Source organism: Phyllobates terribilis, unplaced genomic scaffold (assembly GCF_046119375.1).
Source record: "Phyllobates terribilis strain yellow unplaced genomic scaffold, ASM4611937v1 Scaffold_2__4_contigs__length_985480577, whole genome shotgun sequence".
Lineage (NCBI taxonomy): Eukaryota > Metazoa > Chordata > Amphibia > Anura > Dendrobatidae > Phyllobates > Phyllobates terribilis.
In genome coordinates, this window is record NW_027362762.1 from 174,422,523 (window position 1) to 174,447,602 (window position 25,080).

At 45.9% G+C, this 25,080-nt stretch overlaps 1 protein-coding gene across 6 annotated transcripts in view; it reads right to left on the bottom strand.

The window, feature by feature from the left end:
• DTX3 (deltex E3 ubiquitin ligase 3) overlaps positions 1-25,080 on the bottom strand; it is a 91,273-nt gene that overhangs the window by 20,053 nt on the left and 46,140 nt on the right. For all 6 annotated transcript variants that reach the window (XM_073663296.1, XM_073663297.1, XM_073663299.1 and 3 more), the window contains exon 3: positions 3,136-3,887. In XM_073663296.1, the coding sequence (XP_073519397.1) occupies positions 3,136-3,887 (752 nt within the window). The remainder of the gene's footprint in view (positions 1-3,135; positions 3,888-25,080) is intronic.

The following is a 25,080-nucleotide window of genomic DNA, read 5'->3' on the forward strand; positions in this document are numbered from 1 at the left end:
CTGCACATCCGCATCCTATTGGTCTGAATAGGAGGCAGATGTGCAGCACTAAGTCTCAGCCACTACCAGAAGATGGCCAGCTCCACAAGTGAGTACCTCCAGCCAGCGGCCGCCGCTGACACCAATGACAGCTGAATGGCAGGGATGCCAGGTGTCGGACCCTGGGTGATCAGATATTGATGACCTATCCTAAGAATAGGTCATCATTGAAAAAGTAGTGGACAACCTCTAAGATTTTTTTTTGACTGTTTGCTACTAGAAATAAAGATTAATGTGATCACTGAAAATGAAAATAACTTCATACTTTGCAACCAGTCTATTAAACTGAAAGACCAATTGCAATGAGCCCAAGCTTCATGGATAGCTAGTGACCAAATCATACATAAATGGATTTACTTGCTCCAATCAATGCTTAGTGGATAATAGCAAGGATAAGATCACGTCGTTTTCGGGGTCTTGCATTATGTATCATTTGTTTGCAAACACTCTACCAACTAAGCACTTGACATATCTGTGCAGACACAACTGAGATCAGTCCTGGAAGCAAAGAGCATGTCTAACTCATTAAAAAAACACTCAGCCAAAAGTGCATTTCCACTTTAATCAACTTGATCAAGTTAATTAGTTTCCCAGCACGATTATAGACTACAATATTCGACAAAAAGCCACAGCTTTACAATTACACTGGAGAACCCATTGCTTTACAGGAAACTGGTCAGCTGCCCTGGTTCCCTACATCGCTACCATGTCTCTTCTCCATGTATTTTTGCATTCTAACAACCCCCTTCTTGTGGCTTTATGACATCTATACTCTTTTAAAAAACAGTTTCATTCTGATCCTTCGTTATGTAGATGACTCGGGATGTTCTGCCTCCCTGGGCATATAGGCAGTGCGCTGATAAATCAGGGGAGCGTAAGAATGGCCGCAGTGCACATTAAAAGGGAGATGCGCAAAGACTTGACGGTGACGCAAATCAAGTCAATCACACAAAGGGGGGTATGATTACAAGATGGAAGGTAGCACTGGTCTGGGGGGGAACGAACGACCCTGCTGGACTAGTCCTGAGTCATTTACATAATGCAAGTACAGAATAAAAATTGATTTTCAAAGTATAAAGATATCACAAAGTCACAAGAATGGGGTGGTTAGAGTGCAGACACCAAGTGGAGTACAGACATGACGGCAGTTTAGAGGGGCCAAGGCAGCTGATAGTGTCCTTTTAAAATTCAGATCACCCTATCTCTATGAAAAACTACTACATGCAGAGAAAATTCTTTGATATGATTACTCAAAATTGAGAGAGAGAAAGAAAGAGAAAATTAAATTAAACTCAAGATCTGTCACTTGACAAGAGGTGGTCTTTTGAAAAGGTTTTGCTATACTTACCACTGCATAATTGGGTTCCCCAGGAGTGGAAAAAAAAAATAACTTAAAAGAAATGTCAATATAAATAAATTCCAAATACCGTTAATTATCAAAACACAATTGTTTTCTCTAGGGAGGTAATCACTGCAGAATTAAAATGTCCGCCGTTCAGTAACATTGACAGACACCTGTCCTGGAATGTTAGGGCACCTGCCTGAGAGCATGGGCAGTAAGAAGTTCTGCTGCTTTGACTTGGAGATCAGCTCTACCACGTATAGTCATTCAGAAAGACAGGGTGGACAGCAGTGTGAGCAGCCTTTTTTACCCTCAGCACCCAATGTGTCTCCAGTATTAGATAAGATACACAAGGTGCACAGCAATGTGCGAACTCTCTTCTTACCTCAGCTTCCCTGGTATCTCCATTATTAGATCAAATAGACATGGTGGACAGCAGTGAACTCTCTTCTTACCTCAACTTCTTTGGTATCTCCAGTATTTCATCAGATAGACAAAGAGGACAGCAGTGTGAGCAGAGTCTTCTTACCTCAGCTTCCCTGGTATCGCCAGTATTAGATCAAATAGACATGGTGGACAGCAGTGAACTCTCTTCTTACCTCAGCATCCCCAGTATCTCCAGCATTTCATCAGATAGACAAAGAGGATAGCAGTGTGAGCAGCCTTTTCTTACCTCAGCACCCTTAGTATCTCCAGTATTACATCAGATATTCATGGTGGACAGTACTGTGAGCAGCCTATTCTTACCTCAGCATCTCCAGTATCTCCAATATTACATCAGATATACATGATGGACAGCAGTGTGAGTAGCCTCTTCTTACCTCAGCACCCCTGGTATCTCCAGTATTACATCAGATATTCATGGTGGACAGCAGTGTGAGCAGCCTCTTCTTACCTCAGCACCCCTGGTATCTCCAGTATTACATCAGATATTCATGGTGGACAGTAGTGTGAGCAGGCTTTTCTTACCTCAGCATTCCCAGTATCTCCAATATTACATCAGATATACATGGTGGACAGCAGTGTGAGCAGCCTCTTCTTACCTCAGCACTCCTGATATCTCCACTATTACTATTATAACTACAGGGGTTACAGCAGGTTGATCGGTCTCTTCATACAGCAGCACACATGGTATCTCTAGTATTAGATTAGAATATCTACTAGGAGCACATTTTCCTACACATGAAGAGAAGGGGCAGTGCTTCCTCACATGCTCACAGCAGAAGCCCTAACATGCTAAGACATGTTTCTATCTGTGTTATAGGATGGCAGCCATTTTAATTATATAGTGATTACCTCTCTAGACAAAATGATTGTGATTTGCTAATTAAAGGTAATTAGGAATATATTTATAATGACATTTCCTTTAGTTATTTATTTCTATTCTCGCATTGTTAGAGACATTGTGACACTGATGTGCAACACAAGTGCTGAGTAAAGTAGCCATAAACTTTACAGCAAAGTCAGTCAATTCAGGCGACTAGCTTATTTGTATTGAGGCCTAATGACTCTCCCCATGACAGATGACGTGGGAGAGAAGAAGGATCGAGCATGATGACCTTCATCAATACTTCTGATCAGAGATGTCTGACAGCAGCTTGCTTCCCTTTCATAATAGAAAACATATGCAAATTTAGTTAAACTGAGTGTGTATGTATATGGGGGGTTGTTTGGGAGAAATTGTCGTTATTCCACCAGATTTCTTTTTTTTTTTTTCATAATATATCTACAAAAATAAGTACAAATTCTCTTACCCCTTGAATGCCTGGTGGGAAGACATATTGGATGATAATCGTTCCATATTTTTCATAACCAGGAAGCAAAAGGCTGGAGTCCTTGGAAACTAACATTCTACCATTCTCAGGTTGGTTGCCCACAAGTTGCCCATAGAAGCGACCACACATTGGGCATGCTTTCTTTACTTGCAGAGCCCTGGTGATGCAATCCTCACAGAAGGAATGCTGGCATTTCTCCAGGGTTTTTATGTTTTGGATCTCGCCCAGACAAATGGGACACTGGTTCTCTCGGTCATCTTCTGCCTCTTCTCTTCGGTGGTCACGTGAATTCCCATGACTACCACTTGCTCCCCCACTGGAACTTGGTAATCCGCGGCTGCTCGTACTCTGCTGACCTCGGCTATACATATTGCGGAGATGGAGCTCGCCCGCATGCTCACTGTTCTTATCTGTATAAGCCATGCAACCTGAAATCTGATGCTGCTTGCAGGATTTCTTTAATTCTTTCTCAGTATCTTTTAATAAAGATTTTAGAGCCTTTCTGACAAGTGAAATATTATGGGCAGTAACGTGGCTGTCAAAAGACAACCGCAGCACGTAAATCTCAGACGTTTCACCGTCAATCAGGATGCGAACGCCACTGTCCTCTCTTAGTCGGTTCAGTTTAGATGGAGTCTCTTTGTTGAGGAAATCCCAAACTGGTTTATGAACTGTGACTTTGTTCTTCGCGTTCCCTCCGCAGGCTGCCATTCTGGACAAGACAAAGGAAACTGAAAGAAAAAAAGAGAACAAGAAATTAGCACAATGCTGAATGCAACGACCACAAAAGAACACACAGCGCTTACCAGTACTTCCGGTTTTACATGAGTTTATACATCTCACGGTATTTCACAACAAGCAACCTAGTACTGATACATTATCATGGTTTGTTTACGTTGATTAAAACATATTAACCATGTTACCTCTCTAAGTGACTGCAGACCTGTGAATGCGCACACTGCATGCTGTCAGGATTTCCGGTGCCGGGAGTGGCAAGCATGTGATTGCAAGTATGTGATTTGCATACATGTGGTATCGTGCCAACTAAGCGTGCTCGGCCTCGCTCAATGTCTAGTCGGAATGTGGCCAGGAGTATGCAAGTCACATACTTGGAAGTCACGAGCCCAATTGCTCCCGGGCCAGAGAATTCACAGTGTGCGCGCAATATGAGGATTCACAGGTCTGCAGTCACATAGAGTGACTGCAGACTTGTAGCCTAAGACGGAAAACCCCTTTAATAATACACATTACAGATTTTCCTCCAACACTTGTTAGTACAGCCGTCTTCAAAGACTGCACAGCTCTTCTGTCCACAAATAGCCAAAGGAGTGACCAGGCCTGTCCATCAACCTCCTTCAATTGGAAAATAGCTTTCCCTGCTGTGCGCACAATGCCTTAGGTGCCCATGGAAATTAGATGAATGTTGGCTGAACCTAGCTAATGAGGAAGGGGTGGGGGACAGGACGACCATGTGTATGGGGGAAGAAAAGGTCAGGAATGTTGGATTTCAATATGTTCGAAACATTGCGCAAGGGAAAGGAAAGGCTGGGCATGATGAATTTCAGTATGCTTGGTCCTTTGTTCTCAGGAGAGATAAGTCATGGTCAGAGATGTCTGGCAGCAGCTTACTCCGCTCTCTACAAGCGTGCATGAGTGTGAGGATGTTGTCAGAACCCCGCTATCATCAATCCGCACTGGTCTCTTCACTAATCCATTACAAGGCATCATTGTAGAACAGGCCATTGAACAGGATTAATGCGGTGTTCTGACTACACCAAGAAACACCTAATGTAGTCGGATCTGTCTTTTGTTTCCGCTATAAAATACAAAGCAGCAATAAGTACAGTATTTGAAATATATTAGAAAAAAAGCCTCTCACACTGTTCAGTACTCTTACTGAATACTAATACTGTGTAGAAGGTAAAAGAGAGGAAGGTTCTTCTAATATGTCAGAATAATGTATAAGATCTTCACCAAGTTACATTCATTAACACATTATAAATGATAATGACCTTGCACTGTGTTGATTAAAAAAATGCTGGATCAGAAAAATGTGTAATGCCAGAAGGAAAGAATAATGAACACATAATTCAGTGCCGCTAATGATCTACTAATCAGCTAATACTCTTTACAGTACTTCATAGCAGAAATTACACAATTGTATGAAATACCTGACCTGCATTCATGTCCGTCACCTCAGGGTGAGACCACGTGCTCCAAAACTGACACTTCATTTGCGTAGAGTTTTGGCCGGGTGGCGAATCACTTGTCTATCTTACCTTTAGGCCACAGCCCCACTATCAGTATTTGGTCAGTATTCAGTCAGTATTTTTTCTCAGGAGTGGGAGCCAAAACCAGGTGAGGAACAATCAGAGAAAAGGTATAATAGAAACAAGTCACCAATTCTGCATTTATCACCCACTCCTGGTTTTGGCTCCCACTCCTGAGAAAAAATACAGACGAATACTGATAGTGTGGCCGTGGCCTTAGGCTACATTCACAAGACCCTATTCTCGGTCCGAGTGCTGTCTGTGGAAAAAAGGCCCAGAACTCGGACCAATTTTATTCATTGTGCTGTTCAGATGAGCATTTATTTTACACGGACCACATGTCCACGTGAAGAAACTCACAGCATGAACTAGTCTTCTGCGTATTTCGTGTGAGACTCATTCATTCACATTTATGGTGGAGCAAAAAAACACAGACTTTTATGGCATTACAATTCTCAACATTATAAATTGTATGTGGTCTTGTACATTCTATTAAAACGCACCTGTCAGCAGGATTGTGCTCAGTAAACCACATACACTGTCAGGTGGGCGCCATTACACTGATTAATATGACACCTTGGTTGATGAAATCTGTCTTGTGATTCTTGTGTAACCTTTACTTTCAGTTTGGAGATAATGATATGCCCGTGCTTCGGGATGGCCTGTGGGGGGCGCTCTCTCTATCTGGTGCTCCGCTTACATATTCATCTGTATGCTCTTATGACAGCTCACTGTGCCTTCACTGATTTGCCTCCTATTTTACCTAGCCCCGCACTACTAGATGCATTATGTAAAATAAGAGGCACAGTGAGCTGTCATAAGAGAATACAGATGAATATGTAAGCAGAGCACCAGGTAGGGCGCCCCCCACAGGCCCGTAACACCAGAACCACCACCCCTATGTGGCCCATTATTCTGTTTGGAGGACTATGTGGGGCCCATTATTCTGTATGGAGGACTATGTGGGGCCATTATTCTGTATGAAGGACTAAGCGGGGCCATTATACTTTATGGAGGACTATGTGGGGCCCATTATACTGTATGGAGGACTATGCAGGGCCATTATTCTGTATGGAGGACTATGTGGGGCCATTATTCTGTATGGATGAGTATGTAGGGCCAATTATACTGTATGGAGGACTATTTGGGGCCATTATTCTGTATGGATGAGTATGTAGGGCCAATTATACTGTATGGAGGACTATGTGGGCCCATTATACTGTATGGAGAACTACTATGTGGGGCCATTATACTGTATGGAGGACTATGCGGGGCCATTATACTTTATGGAGGATTATGTGGGGCCCATTATACTGTATGGAGGACTATGCAGGGCCATTATTCTGTATGGAGGACTAGGTGGGGCCCATTATACTGTATGGAGGGCTATGTGGGGCCATTATTCTGTATGGAGGACTATGTGGGGCCATTATTCTGTATGGATGAGTATGTAGGGCCAATTATACTGTATGGAGGTCTATGTGGGGCCCATTATACTGTATGGAGGACCTTGTGGGGCCCATTATTCTGTATGGAGGACTATGTGGGGCCATTATTCTGTATGGAAGATTATGTGGGGCCCATTATTCTGTATGGAAGACTATGTGGGGCTTATTATACTGTATGGAAGACTTTGTGGGGCCCATTATTCTGTATGGATGAGTATGTAGGGCCAATTATGCTGTATGGAGGACTTTGTAGGGCCCATTATTCTGTATGGAGGACTATGTGGGGCTCATTATTCTGTATGGAGGACTATGTGGGGCTCATTATTCTGTATGGAGGACTATGTGGGGCCAATGTGCACTGATCGGTTTTAAGTTGTGTCTGAAACTGATCCAGTTTATTTGTCTATTGGATCTGTTTCAAAACGGATGATTACTGGACATATGAACTCGACCTAAGATCTCATTCAGATGTCAGTTTTTCACGTACAAGATCTATACGTTTTCACAGACAGAAGTCCTACCTCTCTTATAGTTGATGGGGCTGTTCAGATGACTGTGTATTTTTGCAGAATGAGTTGTCAACACAAAAACAGAGACATGTCTGATTTTGATCGGAGAATGGATGTAAGACTTTGGGTCCATGAAAGAATTGGACAGCACTCAGATGCCACCCATGTGCTGTTAGTTTTTCACTAACTGTTTGATTGAAGAAGCTGGAGAAACCCTTATCAAGTTTTTTTCTTTATTACAAAAAAAACCCAGATGAAATTGCTGGTACAAACTGACACAATGACCAAACTGATGAAAATCTGATCCAACAAATTGAAGAAAATCAGTCAGTTTTTTTGCATACAAGAAAAATCAATGACATCTGAATGAGTCCTAAGTAGTGCGCTCTGGAAAGGATAGAGATAAAGCAATATATTTATGAGGATAAAAAACCCAATAACAGCTTTGCAGGTCTGCAAAGTTTAAAGGGGTTGGCCACTACGCTATTATTGATGGCCTATCTTTAGTATAGGCCATTAATACCTAATCGGTGGAGGTGTGACACCCTGCACCCACGCTGATCAGCTGTTACAGGTGGCGACCGGAAGTTGTCGGATGCTGTCAGAACACAGCAGCTCCGTCATTTCTATAGTGTCCGCGGCCGGGTACTGCAGATTCACCCCCTATTCAAATGACCGGCCACGGCCACTATTGCTTTGACACAGCTGCTATGTACCGGTAACATCCGAGAACTTCCAGCTGCCATCACCGGCAACAGCTGAACGGTGGAGGTGCCGAGTGTTACATCAACACTAATTAGATATTTATGGCCTATACTAGGGGATGGATCATCAATAAAAAAAAGTAGTGGCCAATCCCTTTAACTCTACAATTTCCATAGTGCACAGCTTAGAGGGAAACATAAATGATTAAGCACGTGTAAAATGATTATTTTCAACCATTTCCTCCAATTTGGCCTATTTTTACCGGCATTTACTGAAGGTTTACACATGCTAATTATACCACATTCCCAGCACTATATTATTTATATAATATCTGCTACCCCACTGATTAATGCAAATGCATTATGTAAATTAGCTTTGAGCACACTTAAAACCCTATAGTATTTATCTTCACAGGAGCCAGAAAAAGGTTCATTAGCAGAAGAAACATTGTGCATGATGGATGGCTACCAGGTTACTGTTCACTCTGGATGCTCACTGCTCTTTTCCTACATCCTCTGTATTAGTTGTCACTTCACATACTAGAAATGCTAACACATCTGTGATAATGTAGGAAGTTCACATATTAATCAGGTTTACTTGCCAACCTGAAGATTGTGGCAGAGTACGACGAACATATCATTTGCATCAAGGTGTCTCAACTACACTCCAAAAGCAAATGTTGGTGGAAAGAAGGACTTCTTATTTATTTATTTTTTTTAAGGGTCTTTGGCTCCATTTCAAGCAATGGCGACATGATGGATGAACGATCTGTAGGAAGATCAATCTTATGTAAACCTAGATATGTCCACCAGGGTCTTATCGTGACAGTATAAAGCCATCGGGTTGCTGGTCTTCCTCTTCACCTTGTTCCTTCTATTCTGCTGACCATGATGTCCTTCTCCAGTGAATCCTCTCGGCATATAATGTGTCCAAAGTTGGCAAATCGGAACTTGGTGATCTGTGCTTCGAGTGACATGTCTGGCTTGATTTGTTCAAAAATTGATTTGTTTCTCCTTCTTACCATCCATGGTATTGATATCGTTCTCCAGCACCACATTTCAAAGGCGTTGATTCTTCTTCTGTCTTGTTTCCTTATAGTCCAGGTTTCACAACAGTAAGTTACCACAGAAAAGACCAAACTAAGTATGAGTCGTGTCATCGTCGTCAGTGAAATGTTCCTCAATTTGAAGACCTTGTCCAGTGACTTCATTGTTGATTTGCCCATAGCTATTCTCCTATTGACTTCCGCTGTCGTAGCTGCATCTTGAGTGATCATCGATCTGAGTAGGTTGAAGTCCTTTACAACTTCCAGTTCGTTGTCACCCATCTCAAATATGTCCCGATCATACCTGGCAGTAGTCAATAACTTTGTCTTCTCTGTGCGTAGCAGTCCCATATTCGAGCTTTCCATTTTGACACTCTATAATAAGTCCTTCATTCCATCTACACTTGTTACTATCAATGTTGTATCGTCTGTGTATTTAAAGGGGTTGTCCATACTTTAACATTTATGGCCTATCTTTAGTATAAGTCATCAATTTCTGATCAGTGGGGATGTGACACCCAGCACCCCCGCCGATCAACTCGTCTTCATATTGGCAGTGGCCGGAACTGACCAGTTATGGAGCTGCACAGCACAGCTTTGTCTACTGTATATTGGACGTGGCTGAGTACCGCACATCTGCCCCGCTATTGTTTGGCAGGACCCGGCTGCGGCCACTATACAGTAGACGCAGCTGCGCAGATCCGTATCTTGTCAGTAGCTGTGTCGCACTCCCACTGATCATACATTGATGACCCATCCTAAGGAAAGGTTATCAATGTTAAAGTAGTGGACAACATCTTTAAGATTGTTGATGGTTCGTCCAGCCATTTTGATTCTTTCTTTTTTGGCTAGTCCAGCCTTCCTGAAAATAGGCATGTTAGATAGATGTGTCTATTCCCCTCTTCCTACTGGAAATGTATGTATATCTTTTTTGAATCGAGTGTGCATCTGTATAGGGGGTCGTGAGGAAAAACTGTTTTAGGTGTATGGTCACCTTTAGCTATAATGTAGCATATTAGGGCATCTATAGAAGATAGTGGTATCTATTGTTTCAGTATGAGACAGTCACATCTTCACCAGGACCTGCTCATGGGATGGTTGCTTCTGTCACCAGGCACCGCCATATTCATTCTGCGGGCGGCGCTGGTGATAGAAGATATGTCAGAACCAGAAGCTGTGGACGGCACAGGCTCTGTCCAACCGCTATGATCAGGGTGGCTGGGACCTGCAGTGCCGCCCAATCTGGCAGTATAAGTGTGTATTGTCCAGCTCAAGCTATCAGCTCCCTGATACAGCCAACTGGAGAGAACAACCCCCTACTTAACCTTTCAGCTTACTGCTGGAAGCTGCCAGATATAGCTTTGTGCTTCTCTGGTTTAGTCCTGTCTGTTTAGCTCTTGTGTGGTATCACTGTTTCCTGTTTTGACCTCGGCGTCTTTCTAACGTATTTTAATTTGGTACTTTTCCTGCCCTCTTGGTTCCAACCCTGCACCACCGAACAGCAGCTTATTTCGTGGCCCCAACCCAGGGGTCCCATATCCCTGTATAGGGGTGAAGGTCAGGACAACGCCCGGGATCTGGTAAGCTGAGTGGCTTGCGCTAAGCCTGTCCGTGATAGTCATTTTAGAGCGGCCAGTTGACCACTGACAGAGTCACATTACAGAGCCACCTTGTTTGGTGTAAGGGACTGTTTAGCGCAGAGACTGTATTTTAGGTTTATCTCTATTGAACAGAATACTAAGAAAATCAGATTTTTGACATAAATAATAGTTTTGCTGTAAACAACACAGAATCACGTTGACTATCCTGCTGGTACGATGTGTCAAGTAATATTACAAGTATAGAGTTTTGGAAAGAACTGTCATGAAGTGAAGTCCTTTGAGGTATCAAGTGAACCATAACATATCTACCATCTATCTGATCAAAGCTGTCATACTTTATAAGACACGGGCAGACTCGCTCGTACAATGTAAATAAATGAAATTGCGTTGTTCCAACCTACAGCCCCAGCTCCCAGCAGTTCACCGTCAGCCTCATGTTTGATATGATAAATAGCCTGCCTTTCAATCAATCACTACAAGTGTCTACACAACATGGCAGAGCTGACATTGCTCATGAGGGTTTAGCGTCGGCCCGAGAATGTTAACCCTGAACAATGAGTTAGAATGAGATAATTCACTAATTGTTTTTCTTAATTATTAAATGAAGTTTAATAACACCACTCAACATTGTCTGCTCTTCGTTCCATTAGAATGAGTTCGTCTATGGGAGGACATGATAGTCCAAAGCCATAACAACTCCTACTATCTCCTACTAGGAGAAGAATAGCAAGAAGTGGAATAACGTTAACTTTCCAGTCCCTACTGGAAAATCTATTAAGACCCCCATACACTTTAGATAGTCCTGGCCGAATGATGACTATCTAGCTAGACTCTGTTGATGTCAGGCAAGGTGTGGGAAAGACAAAGTGCAACACAAAAGGAAGAAGGAAAGGGAGCCCAGACTCTAGGGAAAGGGGGGAGTGGAGACCTCCTAGTCTGGTCTAGTGTCACCCTGGCTCCACTAATGTCCCTATATTGGCTCTTCATCAATCGCCGCACGCATACCTCGCCCTGTCTTTCCCAGGCATTAGGCTCAGGCTATGGAAGGGAGGGGATGAGCACTAGTCGATCCCCACTGAACACTAAAGACAAGGGGGGACAAAGAAGGGAAAATCGATTAGCTTTAGTCGACTCCAGACAAATGCGCACAAGTCCACTAGAACCAGAGAGGAAGAAGTACTGCTCTTGTTCAAGCCTTCACAAGGAGTAATGAATATCGCCAGCACTTCCCTCTGGCACACAGCAGGTATTCATACACCCAGGGCAGGGTGTTAATTAGCCAGAAGAAGGTAGCCACTGGGTCCTAGAGATACAGCTTCTAAGAAGTTGTCTGTAATGCCAAACGAAGAAATCTCCTGCAACCCACTGCAGGGTGACTGTCTGTCACTTCTGACACACCCGTGACAGTTGAGTGCTACTGTGTTTTCTATGAGAGAGCTGCTGCCAGACATCTCTAGTGACAATTTATCTGGTAGAGAACAAAAAGATCAGCAGTCTGAAATCAGACATGCCAGATGATGTTGGGTGAGAGTCGGGGGTCCCCATACACATAAGACTCTCAGACAAACCCATTGATATTGATGGATTTGGCCAATGTTAGTCTGTGTATGGAGGCCTCCTACGTGCATGATATCCCTATCTGACAGATAAACCTTCAGACCATTCCAAGCACAAGTTACCAACCTTTACACATCATATGCAGTTGCAATCAAAATTATTCAAACCCTATTGCAAATATGTTTAGTAGCAAAATTTATATTCAATAAATCAATGAACTTGGTTTACTGCAGTGGCCATCACTGTTGCCTGACTTGAGCCACATAGAAAATGTCTGATGGTTGTAGCGCCGGCGTCCCTGCCCTCTGCTAGGCAGGGACGCTGTTCCCCTCACCTCCCTGCTCCGTGCCCGGCGTCCTCCTCCCGCTCTGCTGGCAGCGCGCGCTCCTTCCCGGCCACTGTGCTTAGGGCGCGCGCGCGCGCGCTCTCCCTCCCTCTTAAAGGGGCCGCGCGCGCCGTCCTAAGGAGTCCCCGGCCAATGGCCGGAGGACTTCACCATATATAAGGCACCTCCTCCAAAATGGAGGTGCCCGAGCAATGTTGTTGCACTGTTCTACTCTGCTTCAGCCCTCAGGTCCCGTTGCCAGTTACCTGCTAGTTACCTGCCTGATTCCTGCCAGTTATTCCTGCTACCTGCTTGCTAGCCTGAGGTCCGACGGTCTGCCTTACAACTCCTGTCAGTCTGTCTAAGGACCAGCTTGCCCGCTCACCTGGGAGCGCACATCAGCTACCTGCCTGCTTGCTAGCCTGAGGTCCGACGGTCTGCCTTTCTACTCCTGTCAGTCTGTCTATGGACCAGCTTGCCCGCTCACCTGGGAGCGCTCCTCCGCTACCTGCCTGCTTGCCTGCCCGGAGGCTCCGCCGTCACGTGCTGTGACCACCAGCTATTCCAGAGACTCTTGCCCGCTCACCTGGGAGCGCTTCTCCGCTACCTGCCTGCTTGCCTGCCCGGAGGCTCCGCCGTCACGTGCTGTGACCACCAGCTATTCCAGAGACTCTTGCCCGCTCACCTGGGAGCGCTTCTCCGCTACCTGCCTGCTTGCCTGCCCGGAGGCTCCGCCGTCACGTGCTGTGACCACCAGCTATTCCAGAGACTCTTGCCCGCTCACCTGGAAGCGCTTCTCCACTACCTGCCTGCTTGCCTACCTGGAGGCTTCGCCGTCACGTGCTGTGACCACCTGCTATTCCAGAGACTCTCGCTTGCTCACCTGGGAGCACACATCCTCCATCTGCCTTGCTAGCCTACCTGGAGGTTCAGCCATCACAGGTCGTACCTACCCTTTACCTAGAGACTGCCCCGGTCACTTGCCGTGACCTCCAGCCCGTTCACCCAGAGACTGCCCCGGTCACTTGCCGTGACCTCCAGCCCGTTCACCCAGAGACTGCCCCGGTCACTTGCCGTGATCTCCAGCCCGTTCACCCAGAGACTGTCCCGGTCACTTGCCGTGACCTCCTGCCCGTACACCCAGAGACTGTCCCGGTCACCTGCTGTGACTGCCTGCCTGGTCGCCACCCGCTCCCTTACAAGGACCGCCCCCTTGTATAGTAGCTCAGAGGTTCCGCCTCCCAGACCCGTTACAGTTTGCTCGGGCCATGGAACCCGGTGGCACCCAAGCTCCCTCGCTCTCGGACCTCTGTCATGAACTGTCCCGTCAGAGGTCCCAACAGGAGTCCATCCTGGGTCACCTGCGGAATGTCAATTCTCGCCTGGATACTCTGACTGCTCCACCAGCAACCACCGCCAGTGCCATGACTCGCAACCCGGCAGCTCCGCTGCCCACCAATACCATGGTATCCTACCCCGGACCCCGGCTTTCTGCACCTCCTCGCTTCGGAGGCGACTCCGCCCAGGCTCGGGGCTTCATAAATCAGTGCACCCTGCACTTTGAACTATTGTCCCACCAGTTTAACTCCGACCGGGCCAAAATTGCCTTCATCATGTCCCATCTCACCGGGGAGGCCCTGGCCTGGCTAAATCCTCTATGGGAGAGAGGAGACCCCCTGGTGTCCGACTTGCCTGCCTTCCTCACGGCTTTCCGGAAAGTCTTCGACGAACCCGGACGGAAGACCTCATCCGCATCATCTCTGCTACGCCTCCGTCAGGGAAGTCTCACCGTGGGCCAATATGCCATACGGTTCCGTACCCTTGCCTCGGAGCTGGCCTGGGATAACGACGCTCTGGTATCCGTCTTCTGGGAGGGTCTGTCCGGCCGTATTTAAGATGAACTTGCCGGTCGGGACATTCCTACCACTCTCGATGACCTAATAACTCTTGCCACCCGGATTGACCTACGGTTCCAGGAGCGTGCCAAAGAGGTCACCCGTGAGAGGAGGTTTCCACGTCTAGCTCCTACCTTTCAGAAACCCGTCACTCCCTCCATCTCTCCCCAGGTACACTCTCCTGAGTCTATGCAGGTCGACCAGACCAAGATGGTCAAAACCCGTCAGGACTTACGCCGTGCCGAGGGGAGCTGCTTCTACTGTGGCAGTAAGGAGCACCGGATCCGTGCCTGCCCAGAGAGGTCGGGAAACGCCTGTGTCTAGGTTCGCTCAGAGAGGTCGACCTAGACAAGAATAAATCCTCTCCATCTCTGCTGCTGTCAGTTTCAATCGTCTGCGGGGAGAACCGTTATTTCGAACTAGCCCAACTGGACTCTGGAGCAGCCGGGAATCTTATTTCACAGTCCCTGGTAGAGAAATACCGCATCCCCACCAAACCTCTGGCTGTACCCTTGTCTGTTGCTGCCGTGGATGGGGGTCTCTTACCACGCCCCATCCAACTCATCACCGAATCCATTACTCTACAGGTGGGAATGCTGCATTCTGAGAGTATCTCCTTTCATGTTCTGCCTGGACTCTCTCACGCCCTCTTGCTAGGTCTACCTTGGCTCCAGAGACATGCACCCGTGCTTGACTGGCAGACCGGAGAAGTCCTTCGCTGGGGACAGGACTGCCATAAGACCTGTCTGGTTCCCGTCCATCCCGTCCGTCCTTCTCCTACCCCAGCTAATCTACCTGGACTTCCGATTCCTTATTGGTCTTATGCTGATGTCTTTAATAAAAAGGAAGCAGAGACACTACCCCCTCATAGACCATACGACTGCCCTATCGACCTGTTACCCGGTACTACTCCTCCCCGTGGGCGTATTTATCCATTATCCGCTGCTGAGACCCGGTCGATGTCCGAATATATTGAGGAGAATCTGGCCAGGGGATTCATCCGGAAATCTACCTCCCCGGCGGGAGCAGGCTTCTTCTTCGTAAAAAAGAAGGACGGCTCTCTCCGTCCCTGTATAGACTATAGAGGCCTTAACCAAATCACGGTGAAGAATAAGTACCCCCTTCCGCTCATTCCGGTGTTATTTGATCGTCTGAGAGGGGCTAGAATCTTCACCAAACTGGACCTCCGTGGGGAGTACAACCTGGTTCGTATCCGTCAGGGGGATGAATGGAAGACGGCATTCAACACCCGGGACGGCCACTATGAATATCTGGTAATGCCCTTTGGTCTCTGTAACGCTCCTGCCGTCTTTCAAGAGTTGGTCAATGACATCTTCCGGGACCTTCTCTACTCCTGCGTAGTGGTGTACCTGGACGACATCTTGGTCTTCTCTCCGGATCTCCAGACTCACCGGAGGGACGTTCGTCAGGTCCTGCTCAGGCTCAGACAGAATCACCTATTCGCTAAATACGAGAAGTGCCTCTTTGAGCAGACCTCGCTTCCGTTTTTGGGCTACATTATTTCTCAGACCGGCCTACGAATGGATCCAGAGAAACTGTCTGCCATCGAGAAATGGCCTCGACCGGAGGGGTTGAAGGCCATTCAGCGGTTCCTGGGCTTCGCCAACTACTACCGCCTCTTCATCTCGCACTTCTCTTCCCGGACTGCCCCAATTTCCGCGCTCACCCGTAAGGGTACTAATCCCAAAGAGTGGCCGCCCGAAGCAGAGGAGGCCTTTCTTTCCTTAAAACAGGCCTTCTCTTCCGCCCCGGTGCTGCATCGCCCGGACGGCAACAAGCAGTTCTTCCTGGAAGTTGACGCCTCCTACTCTGGAGCCGGAGCGGTACTTACTCAAAAATCATCTTCCGGGAGGATGGTAACTTGCGGCTTCTTCTCTAAACTCTTCTCCTCCTCAGAGCGCAATTATTCCATAGGAGACCGAGAGTTATTGGCCATCAAACTGGCATTGGAGGAGTGGCGTTACCTGCTCGAGGGGGCTCTTCACCCGGTAATAATTTACACGGACCACAAGAACTTGGCTTACCTCCAGCATGCCCAGAGACTTAACCCGCGCCAAGCCCGGTGGTCCTTGTTTTTTGCTCGCTTTGATTTTGTTCTTCATTTTCGCCCGGCTGACAAAAACGTCAAGGCGGACGCCCTGTCTCGATCCTTTCTGGTGTCTGATCTCGAGGAAGATCCGAAACACATCATCGATCCCGCCAGAGTAATGCAGGTGGCTCCCGTGAGTCTAAATCGTCTCCCTCCCGGAAAGACGTTCGTATCAGTACCTGATCGGGAGAAGATCCTTCACTGGGGTCACTCGTCTAAACTGGCTGGCCATGCCGGTCAAAAAAAGACCCTCCAGCTTATTACCCGGCACTACTGGTGGCCTACCCTGCACAAGGACGTAATAGACTTTGTTTCTGCCTGTGTGTCCTGCGCCCGCAACAAGGTTCCGAGACATCTGCCAGCCGGTCTCCTCCTTCCGCTCCCAGTACCTGCTGCCCCCTGGCAGCATATAGCTATGGACTTTATAACAGACCTCCCAGTCTCTGCCGGTTGTACGGTCATTTGGATGGTCGCTGACCGCTTCTCCAAGATGGCTCATTTCGTTCCCCTGCCAGGCCTCCCGTCTGCACCAGAGCTAGCTAAAGACTTTATTCGTCACATCTTCCGTCTTCATGGCCTGCCCCTCCACATCGTGTCGGATCGTGGGGTACAGTTCACCTCACGCTTCTGGAGAGCCACTTGTAAACTGCTAGACGTCACCCTGGACTTCTCTTCCGCTTACCACCCACAGTCCAATGGTCAAGTGGAGCGGATCAATCAGAACCTGACCAGTTACCTCCGGCACTTCGTTAATGCCCATCATTCAGACTGGGTGGATCTCCTACCATGGGCCGAGTTCTCTTATAACAATCACGAGAGCGAATCCTCCTCCAAATCCCCGTTTTTTGTAGTCTTCGGTCAGCATCCTCGGATTCCTTTTCCTGTCTCCACCTCTGTGGACAACCCGGCTGCGGAATCTCTCGTTGGCAAATTTTCCTCCATTTGGGAGAGTACCCGATCCGCACTCCTTCAGTCGTCCGAACGGATGAAAAGACACGCTGACAAAAAACGCCTGGATCCTCCACAATTTCGTCCCGGAGATAAAGTCTGGCTCTCATCTAAATATGTCCGACTCAAGATACCTTCTTACAAGTTAGGGCCTCGGTTCATCGGCCCCCTGGAGGTCATCAGTCAGATCAACCCGGTGGCCTATAAATTGAAACTCCCGGCCAACTTACGGATCCCTAACTCCTTCCATGTATCTCTCCTCAAACCTGTGGTACTTAACTCTTTTTCCAAGTCTACAGGTACGCCTCCTGCTCCGGTTTCTGCTGAGGACGAGTTTGAGGTAGAGAACATTCTTGCCACCAAAAGGGTAAGAGGAAAGACCTTTTTTCTAGTAGATTGGAAGGGGTTTGGTCCTGAGGAGAGAACGTGGGAGGCCCGGGAGAACATCCATGCCCCTCTTATCCTTGCTAAATTTCTGTCTGGCCTAAAAAAGGGGGGGCCTAAAGGGGGGGGTACTGTAGCGCCGGCGTCCCTGCCCTCTGCTAGGCAGGGACGCTGTTCCCCTCACCTCCCTGCTCCGTGCCCGGCGTCCTCCTCCCGCTCTGCTGGCAGCGCGCGCTCCTTCCCGGCCACTGTGCTTAGGGCGCGCGCTCTCCCTCCCTCTTAAAGGGGCCGCGCGCGCCGTCCTAAGGAGTCCCCGGCCAATGGCCGGAGGACTTCACCATATATAAGGCACCTCCTCCAAAATGGAGGTGCCCGAGCAATGTTGTTGCACTGTTCTACTCTGCTTCAGCCCTCAGGTCCCGTTGCCAGTTACCTGCTAGTTACCTGCCTGATTCCTGCCAGTTATTCCTGCTACCTGCTTGCTAGCCTGAGGTCCGACGGTCTGCCTTACAACTCCTGTCAGTCTGTCTAAGGACCAGCTTGCCCACTCACCTGGGAGCGCACATCAGCTACCTGCCTGCTTGCTAGCCTGAGGTCCGACGGTCTGCCTTTCTACTCCTGTCAGTCTGTCTATGGACCAGCTTGCCCGCTCACCTGGGAGCGCTCCTCCGCTACCTGCCTGCTTGCCTGCCCGGAGGCTCCGCCGTCACGTGCTGTGACCAACAGCTATTCCAGAGACTCTTGCACGCTCACCTGGGAGCGCTTCTCCGCTACCTGCCTGCTTGCCTGCCCGGAGGCTCCGCCGTCACGTGCTGTGACCACCAGCTATTCCAGAGACTCTTGCCCGCTCACCTGGGAGCGCTTCTCCGCTACCTGCCTGCTTGCCTGCCCGGAGGCTCCGCCGTCACGTGCTGTGACCACCAGCTATTCCAGAGACTCTTGCCCGCTCACCTGGGAGCGCTTCTCCACTACCTGCCTGCTTGCCTACCTGGAGGCTTCGCCGTCACGTGCTGTGACCACCTGCTATTCCAGAGACTCTCGCTTGCTCACCTGGGAGCACACATCCTCCATCTGCCTTGCTAGCCTACCTGGAGGTTCAGCCATCACAGGTCGTACCTACCCTTTACCTAGAGACTGCCCCGGTCACTTGCCGTGACCTCCAGCCTGTTCACCCAGAGACTGCCCCGGTCACTTGCCGTGACCTCCAGCCCGTTCACCCAGAGACTGCCCCGGTCACTTGCCGTGATCTCCAGCCCGTTCACCCAGAGACTGTCCCGGTCACTTGCCGTGACCTCCTGCCCGTACACCCAGAGACTGTCCCGGTCACCTGCTGTGACTGCCTGCCTGGTCGCCACCCGCTCCCTTACAAGGACCGCCCCCTTGTATAGTAGCTCAGAGGTTCCGCCTCCCAGACCCGTTACAATGGTATTTGAACAAGGCAGTTGCACTAATGTACTGGTGGCCATTGCCCATGAGGACTTTGCTAAGATTCCTCAGGAACTTTGCTAGGAACAGAGGTCAAGCTATACATCACATTTACAGCAGGTCATAACAGCCAGAGGGGCTCTACTAAGTGCGAAAGACCATTGTCATGAAGCTGTTGGATAATCCTGAGATTGCAGTCGTCATTAAAAATGGCATTTTTGTGTTGTATTTGGAGAAACCACATGTTATATTAGTTGTGCTGAGCTACTTTGTTTTTATCTATTTGGTTTATTGCAAAGCAGACAGCTTGGAAATTTTGCAAATACAACATAATTGCAATGGGGTTGAATAATTTTGATGGCGGCAGCACTTATAGCACTGAACATGTAACTACAGGAGTAAGTCTATTAGTTACAGGAGTAAACAAATGTATACACGTACAAAATATTCCATCACATGAATAAAAAGTTTAGTGATGTCAAGATGTAGGCATAATAAATACAGTCCCCTATCTCTGCACAGGAATAATAAAGATAAAGATAACTATAGTTATAGCAGGTCACAATGTAGGAATGATGCACACAGTAGCGTCACAAAACATGGATAACCACGGTAAACTATGACTTGATGTTGTAACTGTAGACATCAATGTCCAATAATGAAAAACTATTGCATAAAAATTGTGGTACAAAAATAACAGCTCCAAAAGAGATATTATATTCATCATGAGCCACAGAATATTTAATATTTATCACTAATATCTCGCATTTTTCACCTAGCCCCAGAACCAGTCCTGTAACGGAACGGATCAATTTGCCCCAATATAATTTTATAGTCTATACTAGACATACTAACAAATATAATTCATATGTAATGATTAGTAAGCATGTGTTTTCTTAATAAAAAGAACAAATGTATTAGGAGACCTTCACACTACACCTGCAGGAGCATAATGTACCACTGCTGAACCCTTGGCAGATGGAACACCTTCCACTCTCCTGGGAAGGCTTTCTACAAAATTTTGCAAGATTTTTGCCCATTAATAATAATAATAATAATAATATTTTTATTTATATAACACCAACATATTACACAGTGCTTAATAATTCAGACAATATAATAATAATCATTTTTATAGCGCCAACATATTAGGCAGCACTTTACAATTTTAGGGGGGACATATACAGACAATACAGAATAAGCATATCTCATAACGAAAGGAGTGAGGGCCCTGCAGTCTATGAGGAAATGGGGGAGACACAAAAGGTAGAATGTACATATATTGTATAATGCAGCCTTGATATACTAAATAGGATAAATAATACATGGACTGTGCATGGACTTAAGTGCATGGATGGTATGAACCTGAAATTGAAGAAGATTTTAATATGGGCCAAAACTGGGACAGTTAGATAGTGTGTTGAGGCGATAGGCCAGTCTAAAGAAATGGGGCATTATTGGCACTGTCCCCATTGGGGCTCACAATCTATATTCCCTATCAGTATGTCTTTGGAGTGTGGGAGGAAACCGGAGAACCCAGAGCAAACATGAGGAGAACATACAAACTCCTTGCAGATGTTGTCCTTGGTGGGATTTGAAACCAGGACCCCATTTATCTAAAAGAGCAATTGTGAGGTCACACCCTGATGTTGGCTCACGATCTCTGCTCTAGTTCATCCCAAAGACGATTGATGGCGTGGAGTTCAGGGCTCTGGTTATGTTCTTTTACACCAAACTCCCCAAACCAAACCTCTATGGAGCTAGCTTTGTGCCATGGGATACAGTAATACTGGAACAGAAAAAGAGCCTTCCAACAAAACTGGAAGCATACAAGTATACAAAATGTCATGGTATGCAGAGGCATTAAGATTTCCCTTCACTGAAACTAAGTGGCCAAAATCACCCACTGAAAAACCAACCTATAGATTTATATCCCCTCCACAAAACTTTAGAATTGGCACCATGAAGTCAGGTTGGTAACCCACACTTGCCCATCAGACTGTCAGATGGACACGTGTAATTCATCACAGAACACACTTCCACTGCTCCGGCGTTCAGTGGTGGCGGTTTTTCACCACTACAGTACTGTGCAAAAGTTTTAATTTTAAGCAGCTGGACATAGAGAAAAATTAAAAGAAGTATTTCCCCCTCACATTGAACATCTGGGAATAAATTATAACAGGGGAATTAAAATAAAGAGAGCTGACACCTCCAGCTCCTTTGAAGCAGAGACCCCCTGCATTATCCAGGTAATTAAACAGGAGATTCTCTGGGAAACAGACGAGACTGAGATTTGTTTATGTACAGGAGGAGAAGTATTCTTTCCCAGGAAAGAGCCTCTTTAGATCTAAGGATCTCACGCAGCCCGGCCAGTGCCAGTTGCCAAATATGAATATTGGTGTTTACATTGATCCAATATTTATGGAAGATATATTTTCAGCGTCGTGGCGAAGGGACAAACATGACACATTCACTAAAATCACTGTAAGGCCATTCTAACCCCTCCAACTTAATAACGGACCAATAGATGATGCTATCCAGGTCATTTTTGCTCATTATGTAAAGGTAAAATCACGATAAGAAATATGACGACAATATCTATAGCCTGAAACCTCCAGGAGTGAATATATCCAGTATGACCTCATAAAATTCTAACAGATCCGGCACATCCCACAATCAGCCCCCATATGAGCTCATCAAGGGGAGGTATGTGAGTGTAACTTTGAGCTAATAAAAAACAGTAGTTGGGTTTGGGTCAATTGTCAGCTCTGGAAGGTACAGCTTGCTGTGGTTCTGTACGTTTTCCTAAGGAATCCCTCCCTCCACTAAGTTCTGAGCCATTTCCGTGACACAGGTTTAGTAATTTTCTCTAGTTATTCCTTTTTATTTTATGTAATTGTATATATCATATTGTTTTGTTCCCATTTTGTATCATCTTTGTATATTTTTTATAAACACTGCCTATCTTTCTGGATTAAATATATAAAATGTAATAGCTCTGTTCCTCTTGCTCTGTAAACCGCACCCCTGAAGCTCTACACTACATGTAACGGGTGTCCAATCGGTCTGTATAACCGATTGGTGGTGGCAGCTAGTAGTTCTTTGTGGAGTTGGCAGTGATCATACCGTGGTGTATATATATATATATATATATATATATATATATATATATATATATATATATATACATACATACACAGTACAGACCAAAAGTTTGGACACACCTTCTCATTTAAAGATTTTTCTGCATTTTCATGACTATGAAAATTGTACATTCACACTGAAGGCATCAAAACTATGAATTAACACATGTGGAATTATATACTTAACAAAAAAGTGTGAAACAACTGAAAATATGTCTTATGTTCTAGGTTCTTCAAAGTAGCCACCTTTTGCTTTGATGACTGCTTTGCACACTCTTGGCATTCTCTTGATGAGCTTCATTTATTTTCGAAAGTATTCTTATTTACTGCCAGAGGAGGTTTGGACTCTACGGTTATTGGTCAGCAGGGCATTGATGACCCCTCTCTGTAACTTTACGTCGTCTGACTGACACTTCATGGCTGAGTTGTTAAGGTTCCTCAACGCTTCCACTTTTCAATAATACCACTCACAGTTCATCATGGAGTATTTAGGAGAGAAAAAAATTCACGAACTGTCTTGTCGCAACGGTGGCACACTATGGCTATGTACACACATTGCGTAAAATATCTACTGCAGATTTTATTACAAATGCACAACAAAATTGTCTCAAAATCTGCATGTGTTACTTGCGAATTTTATCATATTCCAGTACAAATCATTTTCATTGTGGATTTTTTTCTGCAACGTGTGAATGGGGTTTTCAAAGCCCTAATCACTTGTAATACACAGTGAATTGCTGCTCCTGGATGTGTGAACATGGCCGATTATAGCACCACGTTCAAGTACAGTCAACTCTTTAGAACCATCCATTCTTTCAATGGAAATGGAGCTGAATGCAAAATCTGAATTAAATGATTAAGAGGTGTGTCCCAATATTTTTGTCCACATAGTAAAATTACAATAGAGACCAAAACATGTCCCAATGGCGGCCTAAAAGAGAGTAACCTGTGACACTAAGTCAGAAATGTGACACCGAGTCACTACTCACGGACAAGCCGTAATGCTGAGTAGTCAAGAGGTCCGGGGTCAGATAACAAGGTAGCTCGTCATAATCAGAGGGATAAGACAAAGGAATAGTCAGGTCACAGTCCAAGGGTCAGAATTCCAGGAAGGTATCGGATCAACACAAAGGGGCAAGGCAAACGGATTGTAAAAGGCAAGGTCCAAGTTCAGGCAGCAAAAGATCACAAAGAAAACACTGGAAACAAGGCACACACACACACACTACCAAGCTAAAGCTACGACTGGCAATAATCAGACACCGACAGCCAGCTAAATAGCCAGGGAATCACCCAAAAAAGGAACACCTGGAAGAAACCCAGCATGCCCTTACCCTGATTAGCAGCTGGACTGTTACTCACAATACTGACAGCTCAGCACGACCCTGATTTTATAGGGCGACTGAGCTGTCACTCACTGCGTCCAGGACACCGTGATTGGTGGAATCGTGACACAACCATTCTTCAACGTTTTGTCAAAATCCAGGTGACTCGCCAATCAGGTAATCATCTAGTGGGCTTTATAGAGAGGGGTTGTCTTGATGTGACAACCCCATTGACATAGCTAAAAATATTACACAACAGATATATTGTTTACTGATGTACAACTAAACAGAACCATGTTCACACCACGCAATAAGTTCTATCCAACTTTTTGGCTAGTGTTCCATTATATTTGACACCTAGAATTCTGTAGTAGGCACCTCTATTTTATTTTTCTTTTTTCTAATCTGGGAAGAGAACATTTCCCATGTAACATGCGAGTTCCTGCTTTATATTAAATTGCCAGCAGCCAAGTTTAGCTTACGTTTAAAATGTTCTAATATAACCCAACTCAATAAATCCAAAATTGAATTAGCTCCGCAGATAAACATTTCAGTTTCCATCCTTTGGTTCTCACAGTCCAAAATAAATGGATAAATAAATTACTGGTGTCGAAAAGGAATCCATCCTGCTGTAATCTGGTTTCACTGCCAACATCTTGGGTTCTTTTCCATCTACAATAACTTCGAAAAGATTTGGAAAATCTTAATAAACAGACTTAAAAGAAGTCATTTCTGAACATATGAATCAGCACAAAGGATTTCTGTTTGTGCAATAAACCTGGGGTATAGTGACCATACATGCTAAGATTTCCCGTAGAGAACACATCAGAGAAAAATAATGGTCTGCAGAAAAAGTGTTTTATGTTAATGCAGATCTGTGAGCTTCATATGCTGCCCTTTGTGAAGACTGTATATTACAGCTACGGGCCCATACTACTAGCAGCCAAAATGGCACAAAAATGTTGTGCATTTAGCTAAAAGGAGCATTAAAAGTATATCAGGCATTCATAGTTTGGTTTATTTATGAGGGGAGTGCTCCCCTTCTGCCTGCCTCTCCAACCAGTGATTGACAGACTGTATTGCTGCATATACAGCAACCTGACTAACTCCGCAAAAACGGGGAAGCTTCAGTCCTTATGACTGGGCCACACCTGTAACTATAAGTCCATATTCTTTTAGAGACCTAAGGGTGTGGCAGATATTATTTTAGTAGAATTGTCTATTTTCCATAAGG